The 12,421-nt window shown below is 36.7% G+C and overlaps 1 protein-coding gene across 1 annotated transcript in view; it reads right to left on the bottom strand.

Moving 5' to 3' along the window:
* Positions 1–2,374: 2,374 nt before the first annotated feature.
* LOC138695093 (uncharacterized) overlaps positions 2,375–12,421 on the bottom strand; it is a 72,408-nt gene continuing 62,361 nt past the window's right edge. The window contains exons 4-5 of the mRNA XM_069819484.1: positions 7,956–8,069; positions 2,375–4,107 (exon numbers count right to left, since the gene is read on the bottom strand). Coding sequence (XP_069675585.1) covers positions 3,936–4,107; positions 7,956–8,069 — 286 coding nt within the window. The 3' untranslated portion in view covers positions 2,375–3,935. The remainder of the gene's footprint in view (positions 4,108–7,955; positions 8,070–12,421) is intronic.

The raw sequence follows: 12,421 nt of genomic DNA, 5'->3' as shown, positions 1-12,421 counted from the left end.
TATTTCTTGGAGGTATCTTCGAGTTTATGGTGGAATTTAATATACTTCATTAAAATAATAAATTAACTTTATGCATTTAATATTGCAATAATGGAAGGAAGGTGTTAATTTTTCCCAAAAGAACACGACAACGAAAGTGTAACATATGTTGTCGTCTGCTAGGAGAGAGATCTGCGATATGAGGCGGTAGTAGCGATCCTAGTGGTGAGCAACTACCCATGTTTGCATTTTTACTACATATTGAGCTTCGCGACTCTATATAGTAGACTGTGATATTACCAACTCCGACACTTTTTTTTTTTTTGCCAACACTCTACAGCTAATGCGACGGTAGCGCTCCAGTGGCAGGCAAGTTAAATATGTGTAGAGTCCATACGATAACACAGCAGAGAAATGATACTGTGTAGTTTATTTGATATTTTTATGCCATACAATAACTGATTATGGTTCTTATTAATTTTATTTTAGAAACCTACAAAACTTTTACACTCATTTAATTTGAAAATAGTTATAAGTTCGAGAAATTGAGAATAAACTTAAATCCTTCTGCTTCTTACTTTCAAGTGAATCATAGTGTGAGATGTCGTTTCTAGGTAAAAGTGACCAAGTCACATTCCAAGGCTTCCAAGCATTATGAATATTTAAGACATAATTTAATATTAAAAACTAATAATATAGCACATTTATCTTCAAAATAACTTATTACTAATCTAAAGAAGTACAGTTATCTTTGGATGGGTCATTAAACCTTTAAATGCCTTTTCTCAACAATTTTGCATTTAGGACTTGGTCACTTTCACCAAGAAACCGACATAATATCATTTTTTGAACCTGGATGGCAAATTCAGTTTATTTCTAAATATATTTACTCATCATTTGAACTCTGTAAGTATTTCCTGTGGAAAAATCAATATTAGTAGCCTCAAAAACAAGGACGTCATTTCAGTCTTAGCGTGGGGGGGGGGGGTGGAGAATATTTTTTATGGCAGATCTTATCGAGTGGCGTACTTCACACTATTTCCTCAGAAATTAACTATTTTCCATGCCATAAATTGGGGTGAACACGACAGCTGATGTAAACTTGATAATACAAGAGGAGATTTAACCCATACGAGATGCAATGAATATATTTTGAAGTCCACATTTTTATTTTCTTAAGTACCGGCATTTTTTATTATTTTATCCGGTATGCATAGTTGCGCCCCGCGGTCAATTGGGAGGCCAAGGCATGGCATAGTTGCGCCCCGAAGAAATCAGGTAACAGAATGAACATGGCATAGTTGCGCCCCGATGAGCATAGTACACACGAAAGTGATTGTCATAAAATAGATTACTAAAAATTAATATAGTGGTAGCTGCACTGAAATCACGTAGCATATGATCAATTTCACTATTTAAAATAACACTTTTTTATCGATCATACACAATAAATGAACTGCATTTTTTGTTTGTACACCGATATCTTAATCCTACGGTACACGGTTTCGCAAATAGAAACTTAGAATCATAGTGAATTATTAACACTTTACCCTTTTCACTAAACTTAACATTCATTTTAAATTAACCTCACTATACGCCACAGACTGTGTGAAAATCACTAATAAAAGGTCAAGATTGCTAAGGCCCCATATTCCAACGACTCACTCATTTGAATATTTATGTCAGCTAATAAAGTACTGCCAACTTCATGGCGTTCATTTTAACGGTAACGATAATGAATATTAAATCGGGTAAGAAATCAATAAGATTGGTTGATTATGAGTCTTGAGTTTCCGTAATGTCTTTTTCTATACCTGTTTCATCGGGGCGCAACTATGCCATGCCCCTTTTCTCTACCTGATGGGATCGGGGCGCAACTATGCCCACAAAACAGGGACCCTTTTTATCTGCTGCATCTTACCTGACCGTGGGGCGTAACCATGCCCTGCCCATTTTATCACACATCAAACAAATGACGATCGTTTACGTGCTTAACGTATTGAAATCGTTTTGAATACAATACCCGTTTTCATGGAACAGAATCCGTATTGAATACGATCCGATCCCACTTTTTAGGTGTATCGACTCAAATCGTTTTGAATCTCCGTTTTCATCGAAGTTTCGATACGGTAAGCGCAGGGTGTGAATTAATGGGGGGGGATGGGGGATTTCCCCCTGTTGGAAAGTTATCCCCCTCTCATAAATTTATATCAACATTCCTAGCAAGGATAACTTCTATCCCCCCTCACAAAATGTAATTGTTTTAATAGGAGTAAACTTTATAATATTGATGTATTATCACCGGCAAGCTGACAGCAATAGATAACTTAGGAATTACACATCTTATCTCAAACATGCTCATGGATATAATAATAATTATTATTATAATCAAGATGCAAGACAAACTCTGTGCGACCAAGCATTGAGCCGTCTCGAATGAGGATAAGAGTAATTTTATGTGTGGTATTTTCTATCTAGGATTCTATCCCCCCTTTCATCAGAAATCTTAATTTGCGCCCTGGGTAAACGTATTCAAATCAATTTGAACACTCCATATTTGTTAACAGCCTTACGTTTCAATGATGTGTCCTCACAGCACAGAAGTTCGCAGAAAAGATTATTTTAATTCAATACTATCTCATTCACTTACACGGTTCTCTTACCTGTCTCAGATATACCATAAGTGATACTCGGTTTTAATTCTCTTTGGAAGGATGCTGCGATGTTCGGATCTCATTGAGAACATGGTAATCACTACAGCTGCGGGGACGGAAATTAATGGACTCACAAATTTTTACTGATTGCAGATACGAAGATAAATTGACACAGATGTACCGGACTCTCTTGCAATGTACCGAGTGTTAAGAGTGCTTTCAGGAATGTTTGTCCAAACATTTTCGTCCAAATTTCTATGACCAACACATTTAAGTCCAGTGGAATAAGTCCATAGCTTTTTTGTCCAAGAGTAAATTTCGTCCAGAAATTTTTTAGTCCACAAAAATTTAGTCCAATATACCTACATATTATCCAATCGTGATTGATTTTTGATATTCAGATACTAGAAGCACATTTTAAACAGACGCCAACAATATAATATAAAATAATGGAGAACTAAAAAATGGACAGGTGTTGTTAGGGAAATGCATGGATTAGTTTTACTTAAAATTATCAGGTATGGATCCCAAAGTAATAACTTCAAAAAGGAACAAACCACTGCTCAAAATAGATGGCTACTGTTATTAACACCACTCTTATGATATGGATCGAACCAGGATATATTGGCGATGTGAGAATCGGTCAACCTGTAATGAAATTACACAGCAACCCGCAGAACTTCGAAGATGAAAATTAAAGAAGGAAATTATACTTTCTAAGAAATAGCTGCAAAGAATGCATGATCTTATTCTTTTTTATGTTATTTTATTAGATTATTTTACGACGCTTTATCAACATCTCAGGTTATTTAGCGTCTGAATGATATGAAGGTGATAATGCCGGTGAAATGAGTCCGGGGTCCAATACCGAAAGTTACCCAGCATTTGCTCATATTAGGTTGAGGGAAAACCCCGGAAAAACATCAACCAGGTAACTTGCCCCGATCGAGAATCGAACCCGGGCCACCTGGTTTCGCGGCTAGATGCTCTAACCGTTACTCCACGGGTGTGGATTCTTAGTTCTTTGAAATAACTGAAAATAAATCTCATGTTTTATTTCAGTGATTATTTTTTTGTAATAAACACAGCTACGAAAATTTCAAGTAAATAAATTTGGACTAAATCATGTAAGGACAAATATATATATATATATAGGACGAAATTTCACATAATACTGAAATGACATGGACGAAACATTTGTGGACAACATTTAATGCAGGACAAACATATAACTGGCCAAACGTAAAATTAGGACCAAATTACGAATGGACGAAAACGTAATGGACTACATTCTGCTAACCGTTAGAGTTCACATCTGAAAAGAACACAAAGCGCTACAGCTAGCATAACCAGAACTATGCTGCATGCAGACATCTCCAGTATCTCATCTCCTGTCTCAAAGTGGTCCACAATCTTGAAGATGTTCAGCCACGCCCACTCCGACATTTCTGGGGCAGTCATCAGCTCCCAGAATCTGAAAGCACGAAATGTAAATAATTTACATTACATCGAGTGTTCTAACAATATTTTTTATATTAATTAAAGCTCCTTTCATAGTACTTATTTGTTTTAAGTAAAATTCCTCCTGCAAAACTTATTTGTACTGTACAGAAACATTACCGTAGGCGAGAAAATGGCGGGGGATTCGTGGTCCACTGCTAGCGTGGTTTCCGGCGAGCGCGTAAACATTTATCCGGCACTTCTACAATACATAACAGTACTAACAACAAAATTTTCAATAATTTGGACTTACCATGCTCACAGTCGTTGCTGAAAATTACCCCCATTTGCCGCCACACACAACTGACATCTTCTGATAAACGAATGAACAACGCACTGAAGTTCTACATTATTAACAGCCTCGATTTCTTCTCGTATATAATCTATTAGTTCATCTATAGAATGAGGATTTCTCCTATAAACCGTACCTTTTAGTGTTCCTCATAAATAAAAATCATGTGCTTAATTTGTAATCTTAAGTCATTTTTCTACCATTCCTTTACTGTAATGTTTACATTTATTTTTAAATCTTTTGTATTGCCAAGAATTTCGGTATTCGTTAGTTTTTTTTTAATTGGGTTATTTTACGACGCTGTATCAACATCTAGGTTATTTAGCGTCTGAATGAAATGAAGGTGATAATGCCGGTGAAATGAGTCCGGGGTCCAGCACCGAAAGTTACCCAGCATTTGCTCGTATTGGGTTGAGAGAAAACCCCGGAAAAAACCTCAACCAGGTAACTTGCCCCGACCGCGATTTGAACCCGGACCACCTGGTTTCGCGGCCAGACGCGCTGACCGTTACTCTATAGGTGTGGACTTCGTTAGTTGTAAGTCATTACTTGTGTTACTCGTATATTTTAATTATTGTAATTGTTCCTGAATCACGTATGTAACTTGTAACCGTAAATCTTTGCTTGTAATATCTCTTTATTACTCTTAACTGTTTCATTGTTCATGAATTAAATATTAAAGTGAAAGTGAAACTTTGTTTTATTAATTTACTATTGATTATCTTTTTAAGATTGTGATTTACTCTGAAGCGGGTAGACATTCTTGTATACCTTTTATATTGATTATTCCTCAAACATCTCATTAATCTTTAACAGGAGCCATTCTTTCACTAATGTGCATGCTTGTACATAATTCATGTCAATTGTAACTGTGACCACTATTTTATATTATCACTTTACTATTGTTTATTGGTTATAAAATATGTATTTTGATGCCAACTATAACCCTAATATACCTCAGGTTGAAATAGGGTTTATTAAATTGGATAATAAAAAAAATCACAGGATGTTAGGTATGTTTGGAAACTTTATTAGAAATTTACGTCTTGTCTTTGTACACGACCTTCTGCCTTTTATGTACGTATTGTACATATACACACGTTTACGCAATGAGAATTTGTTGGTAGGCATTATCTAAATACACAATAATCACTAAAATTTATATACCAACTTTGTACATTTGAAGAATCAAGACTTTTGTAACACGACTTGTGACTACAGCGAATGCCATATGGCGACTGAGGATCTCCTACACCTCACCTCTAACAGTCCGTGCATCGCAGACAGCACAGGGAGCGGGCCGTCAGTAACCCGCCGTTTTCTCGCCTCACGTCATAATAATGTCTCTGTATAAAGCAAAGTTTCTACAGTAGTACTTGTATTAATCAAGTTCTTTAAATAGAATAAAGTTCCTTCAACAGTATTTATTGTAGAGTGTCCACCACTATGGAGTAATAGTTAGTATGCCTGACCGTGAACGAGCGGGCACGGGTTCAAATCCTGGTTGGGACACGTTACCTGGTTAAGGTTTTTTTCCGGGGTTTTCCCTCAGCCCATTAAGAGCAAATGCAGGGTAATTTTCGGCGCTGGACTCTGGCTCATTTCGTTTGCATTATCACCTTCATTTCACTCAGACGCTAGATAGCCACAGCAGTTAATAAGGCGTCGTAAAATAACCAATTAAAATTATTGTAGTGACAGTCCATGAGAAAAGATACCTTAACTTCCCAGACTTAATTTTGCAGGAGAGACATTCATGTGGAAATTAGCTTATTACAATTATTCTAAAACCAGGTCTGGATTCAGCAAAATGTATCCTGCAGAATGGTACACTAGAAATGTACCCTGAAAGTAAGTAGTATCTGTACACTAAACTTTAACAGTTAAACTTTATATTTGTTTTTCTCAAAATGAGGATTTTCGAAATTTCTTCTTCTTCTTCTTCTTCTTCTTATTTTTGCAATGCCCGTTCTGCGACTACAAAATCTGATCTGTCCATCGGCGAAATGATCTTCCTATGTTTCGGGTTCCTTTTGGTTTATAATTTAATATTTTTCTAAGTAAGCAGTTAACAGGCATCCTCTGAACGTGATGACTCCATTTGGACTGGAATTTCTTTTATTTCTGTCACCATTTCTTCGACATACCATTTTTCTCTTATTTCCTTTACTTCTTAAAGTCACTCCACTTAACGAGAGTAGAAATCTCATCTGTGAAATTTTCGTAATTTAAAATTTAAAATTCTATAACTTTTACACCATTCTGAATTTTCAGAATAAGTAAAAATCCTTTAGTTCAGTATTTTCTCCTCTTTAAGTTGTTAACAACTCAATTTGGTCAAAGTGAAAGCAGAGATTCCAATTCCCATAGACTATCACAATTTGGTAATCATGAGATTTTTTCGAGAATAATTATTTTGTATTAAGTATTCTTTCAAAAATACTTAATTTTATTAAGTAAAACCGCGGGAGCTCAATGCGCACGCGCAAGCTATTCTTGGCTCTAACAATTCTTTTGTCTCTCGCTCTTAACAGTCGTCAGATATCTTGCTTAAGGGGAGAGGACGACATTTTTTTTGGTAAAAAAAAAGAGTAAAGTAAAAAAAAATCTTTAAAAGACCCTGTGGTATGTGTGGAATAGATTGCACAACATTTTGTGGGTATCTGTACCCTTATCGAATGTTGAGACAGCATTTTTATAGTTCCTGCGCTCTAGGTTTTTAAATCACACGCCCCTTTGATGTTTCCGGTAACTTCATTTTTTTGCTACACAGTCAGACAAAAATGGAAATAATTTCTGAACTATTAAATATACATGCATGAAATATAGAACACACATTCTCTAGACTATTACGAAACGTTTCTCTGTAACAGAATTTTGCTAATTGATTTCATTAAAAAAATTGTCTGTTTGTTTGCAAAAAAAAAAAAATGTGTTCTTCAATTTTAATTGTTTATTTTACAAATGTAGGGACTAATATCAAAATTATGTTACAGGCAGTTTGTAGAGCATGCGTTTACAAGTAAAATGTAAAAAGCTGTTTGAATTTATCTTAAAAATGCCTTAGATATATGGGATTTAGTTTTTTTTTAATTTTATTGGGTTATTTTACGACGCTGTATCAACATTTAGTTTATTTAGCGTCTGAATGAAATGAAGGTGATAATGCCGGTGAAATGAGTCCGGGGTCCAGCACCGAAAGTTACCCAGCATTTGCTCGTATTGGGTTGTGGGAAAAGCCCGGAAAAAACCTCAACCAGGTAACTTGCCCCGACCGGGATCCGACGCGCTGACCGTTACTCCACAGGTGTGGACTGGGATTTAGTAAAACCCTGCATTGGGTACATTTTTTTTTTCAAATCTGGGCCCCCAAATAATTTTTTTCGAAATATTTATATTTGGTTGAGTTGCTATAGCCATGAGCTCTCTACATACAAAAAAAAAAAAAATTAAAATTTTACACAAAATAGGAAAAAAGTTAAAGAAAAACCGTCCTCTCCCCTTAAAGTCTACGTAGCTAAGTTACTCACCTAGTTTTCGGTGCTTCATCTACCAATGGTACGCGGATGAAAGTGACCACAGAGAAGAGAAAGAAGACCTGAACCGGTGCAGAAACATCGGCAGTCCAGTTTTCGGCCTCCTGTCTGAAAAAAAAAAAATATATATATATAAGTTACATATAGGCAGTGTATCAAATTTTTATAGACAGACAGATGGATGGATGGATGGGTGGGTGGGTGGATGGATGGATGGATGGATCGGTGGGTGGGTGGGTGGGTGGGAGGGTGGGTGGGTGGGTGGGTGGGTGGGTGGATGGATGGATGGATGGATGGATGGATGGATAGATAGATAGATAGATAGATAGATAGATAGATAGATAGATAGATAGATAGATAGATAGATAGATAGATAGATAGATAGATAGATAGATAGATAGATAGATAGGTAAATAAATAAATAAATAAATAAATAAATAAATAAATAAATAAATAAATAAAGTCATTTTTATGTAATTTACAATTCTACAAAGTTTCCTATTTGATTTAAATTTAATTTTAAGTTTTGTATTTGTTATACAATTTTCTTCGAGGTTTTTCTTTACAATAATAAAATAATAACCCTCTTGTATACGCTGTGTGTACAGATAGTTGGTACGTCAAAAATTACCGAAAGCATTGTTTACAGTAGTTGTACTCAATTTATTTTTCCAACAGACTGTACCTGCATATAGGCTTACTGCATTATACAGAAAAGTACCTAGACGGACCGTCCCTTCTTTTTCACAGCCTTGGGCATATAGTCACTACTTACCTAACTTGTGTTAAATTTGACCAAATACTGGGCTCTACTAATAAATGATCAGCATATCATCTGACCACTGCATGTTAATAATTCAAATACGCAATAATAATAATAATAATAATAATAATAATAATAATAATAATAATAATAATAATGTGCAGATAGTGATTGGTATCAAAGCCAGTAATTCTCTTTAAGATCAATTCAGATCAAAAATAAGACCGAAGGTTACAACGTCACGCAGCTTGTGAATGGCTGTCAGGCTCCAGGCCGCTCCATAGGATTTGGCTGCATCGTTGTTTCTCATTATTTGGGCCATAAGCTCTCCTCGAGCTCGTACATACAGATCAGAGTGTCCCTTTAATCGGCACGTTCACCTGCTCTCTGGGCTTTATTAACTCTAATATGCTCAGACTTACTTAACGAGGATTTAGCACAAGATGTTATCCAGGGGCTTCGCTAATGCTCTGCGACTTAATGGCTGTATGCATACTTAACCTAGAATATGCAAGGAGGGACGAGGTCACTGACTTCTTAATGTTCATGTGAGTTCAGGGTGTGATGACAACGTTTGTGAAGTAAGTAACATACCACAGTAAATTTATCAATGAGATAACAATACAATAGCATGGACAATTCGAATGTTTGTAATGTAACACAAATACATACAATATAAAAAGCATCATACATTTAAGAATGCAGACAACATTTAAAACAATACAATATAGATTACACAAATAATATACTTACTTACAAATGACTTTTAAGGAACCCGAAGGTTCACTGCTGCCCTCACATAAGCCCGCCATCGGTCCCTATCCTGTGCAAGATTAATCCAGTCTCTATCATCATATCCCACCTCCCTCAAATCCATTTTAATATTATCCTCCCATCTACGTCTCGGCCTCCCCAAAGGTCTTTTTCCCTCCGGTCTCCCAACTAACACTCTATATGCATTTCTGGATTCGCCCATACGTGCTACATGCCCTGCCCATCTCAAACGTCTGGATTTAATGTTCCTAATTATGTCAGGTGAAGAATACAATGCGTGCAGTTCTGCGTTGTGTAACTTTCTCCATTCTCCTGTAACTTCATCCCCTTAGCCCCAAATATTTTCCTAAGCACCTTATCCTCAAACACCCTTAATCTATGTTCCTCTCTCAGAGTGAGAGTCTAAGTTTCACAACCATACAGAACAACCGATAATATAACTGTTTTATAAATTCTAACTTTCAGATTTTTTGACAGCAGATTAGATGATAAAAGTTTCTCAACCTAATAATAACACGCATTTCCCATATTTATTCAGCGTTTAATATCCTCCCGAGTGTCATTTAGATTTGTTACTGTTGCTCCAAGATATTTGAATTTTTCCACCCCTTCGAAGGATAAATCTCCAATTTTTATATTTCCATTTCGTACAATATTCTGGTCACGAGACATAATCATATACTTTGTCTTTTCGGGATTTACTTCCAAACCGATCGCTTTACTTGCTTCAAGTAAAATTTCCGTGTTTTCCCTAATCGTTTATGGATTTTCTCCTAACATATTCACGTCATACACAAATAATATACAGAATACAAATTACAAAACAATACAAGTGAAAATATAACACATAGGGTAAACTAGGGTCTGTTGGACAGTCGGGCATGTTGGACACTTTGTACTTTAACGTGTTACCTCGCCACTTGTGGGCACCACATTCTGCCAGAAGTCAATGACGGAAGTAGCCCCACACTTTCATTGGTAAAAAGTAGTATGATGTACAGCACGATTATTTAGTCCTGACAGTCGGCGGCAATGTGCGCCTGGGTCGGGGGAGTCCATTTAGTTACGCCAAGGGGTGTTTGGGTTAGTCAGTCGCTTGCCTTCAGAGTGATCAGATGTCATGCGTGCGGTAGAGCGGTATGTTTCCAGTACAGTTAAGCTGTACTGCATTCCTTTACCGACAGCTCGCCCTTATCTCTAGTCCGGAGCTCTCCATACTACTCCTATTACTTCCCATCTTTCTCGTCGTCGAGCTGTCAGGACTAAATAATCGGTCTGTAGTAAAAGTGTAATACAAATAAAAATCCAAGGCATAACCGAGATTCGAACCCGGACCGCCTGTGTGACAGGTTGAAGGCTGATCACTCAGCCACTGCAGGGGACATCGGGAGTATAATATTATTGCTTTTATGAGCAAAGGAAGTCAGATTGTCACTTGCAACTAATGAATAGGCACGGAAACTAGCGAAAGTGTGTTGTAGTTTGCAAAATCTCAAAGTGCAACGTCAGTTGAACATAGTTTAAACCATTAGTATAATGTTCGGAAAGCTTCGAATTACAATTCGATAAGGTTATGGTACCGCAAGTCTGAAGATGTGCTGTTAACATGCCAAACACTGGAGGCCATAGGCGTGTTCTGGAAACCGAAGCCGTTATTAGGGCTGGTATGATAGCACAACCCAAGAAAAGAGTCTTTTGACCACACATTGCGAAACTCCTTGGCCGTGGGGTCATCATGGCACAAGGTCACCGCTGAGACATCACAGGACAATCACAAGACAACAAACAAACATCCAATCCCGTGGACGGAAGATAAATCTTCTCCATTGTCCACACAGGGAATCGAACACGAACCGCTTGGACGAAAGCACATGTTTTATCCACAGAGCGAAGGCGGTGGACTTCAGGAACGTACAGTACATCACGCAGATATGATCGCACATTTCCTTCTCTGCCAGGCCAAGTGGAAATGAAACTCCGTTTGGTGTTTATTGCATAGTGTAAATATGCATGCGTGCAGCGAGAGAATTTAAATTGCGTAATATGTAAGCTACAAGGGCAGAAAATGGGTCAGACTCTGTTCCGTTTTGTTCAGTTACTCCGAAACACAAATAACTGAAGTATTGATTATAATCCGCTGAACCTTCTTCTTTTTTGTTAAATCGAGGATTATTATATTGGAGACGGCAGTAGGACACGCATCTGTCAGTCACAGAAATCCCACTCTAATTCCCAGATCCTAATAATTACCATTATGTAATATTTTTCTATAGATCAGATTTATAAAAGATCGCAATTTATTGGTTTCACCTCACTTAACTAAACTTAACGTTCTAAGTTTCCAATACCAAAAAAAGTGTACCTTATCTTTATAAGTTACAATAGGCCTGATAAGAGCAATTTACAATTCATTTTTAATAATCAGATAAACCGATCTTATTGTTACACAATATCAATACATTAAAGCTTTTTTTAATCTTTATGGCTTAACACATTAAACAAAACCAAGTTACATATCAATTCAGGAATCCGCCCCTGAGCACGAGTTCAGGCTGATTCACAATAAAGCGGAAACGAGAACCAGAACGAAAACGAGAACGGAAAAATTGTTAAAATGTATACATTTAAATGTGAGCATTCACAATTAACGAGAAGCTTGCCTGAGCCCGAGAATGGGAACGTGAGGTTGCCCAAGTTTCAACTCTGTCATACTCGTTTTCGATCACAGCCTCCTAGATTCATTCTGTTGCCATGATAAAGTTATTTGATCATCGGTATTTTATGGAGGCCTTGACAATTCCTTCTTCACTCGTTGTTTCTAAGTCGAAAATTCAGTAGAGAGAACGTCATTGGTCAATTAAACACACACACACACACACACACACACACACATATATATATATATATATATATATATATATAT

This window comes from Periplaneta americana, chromosome 1, assembly GCF_040183065.1.
Source record: "Periplaneta americana isolate PAMFEO1 chromosome 1, P.americana_PAMFEO1_priV1, whole genome shotgun sequence".
Taxonomy (NCBI): Eukaryota; Metazoa; Arthropoda; class Insecta; order Blattodea; family Blattidae; genus Periplaneta; species Periplaneta americana.
Note: the sequence above shows the minus strand (reverse complement) of the source record. Positions and strands in the feature narration are given on the sequence as shown.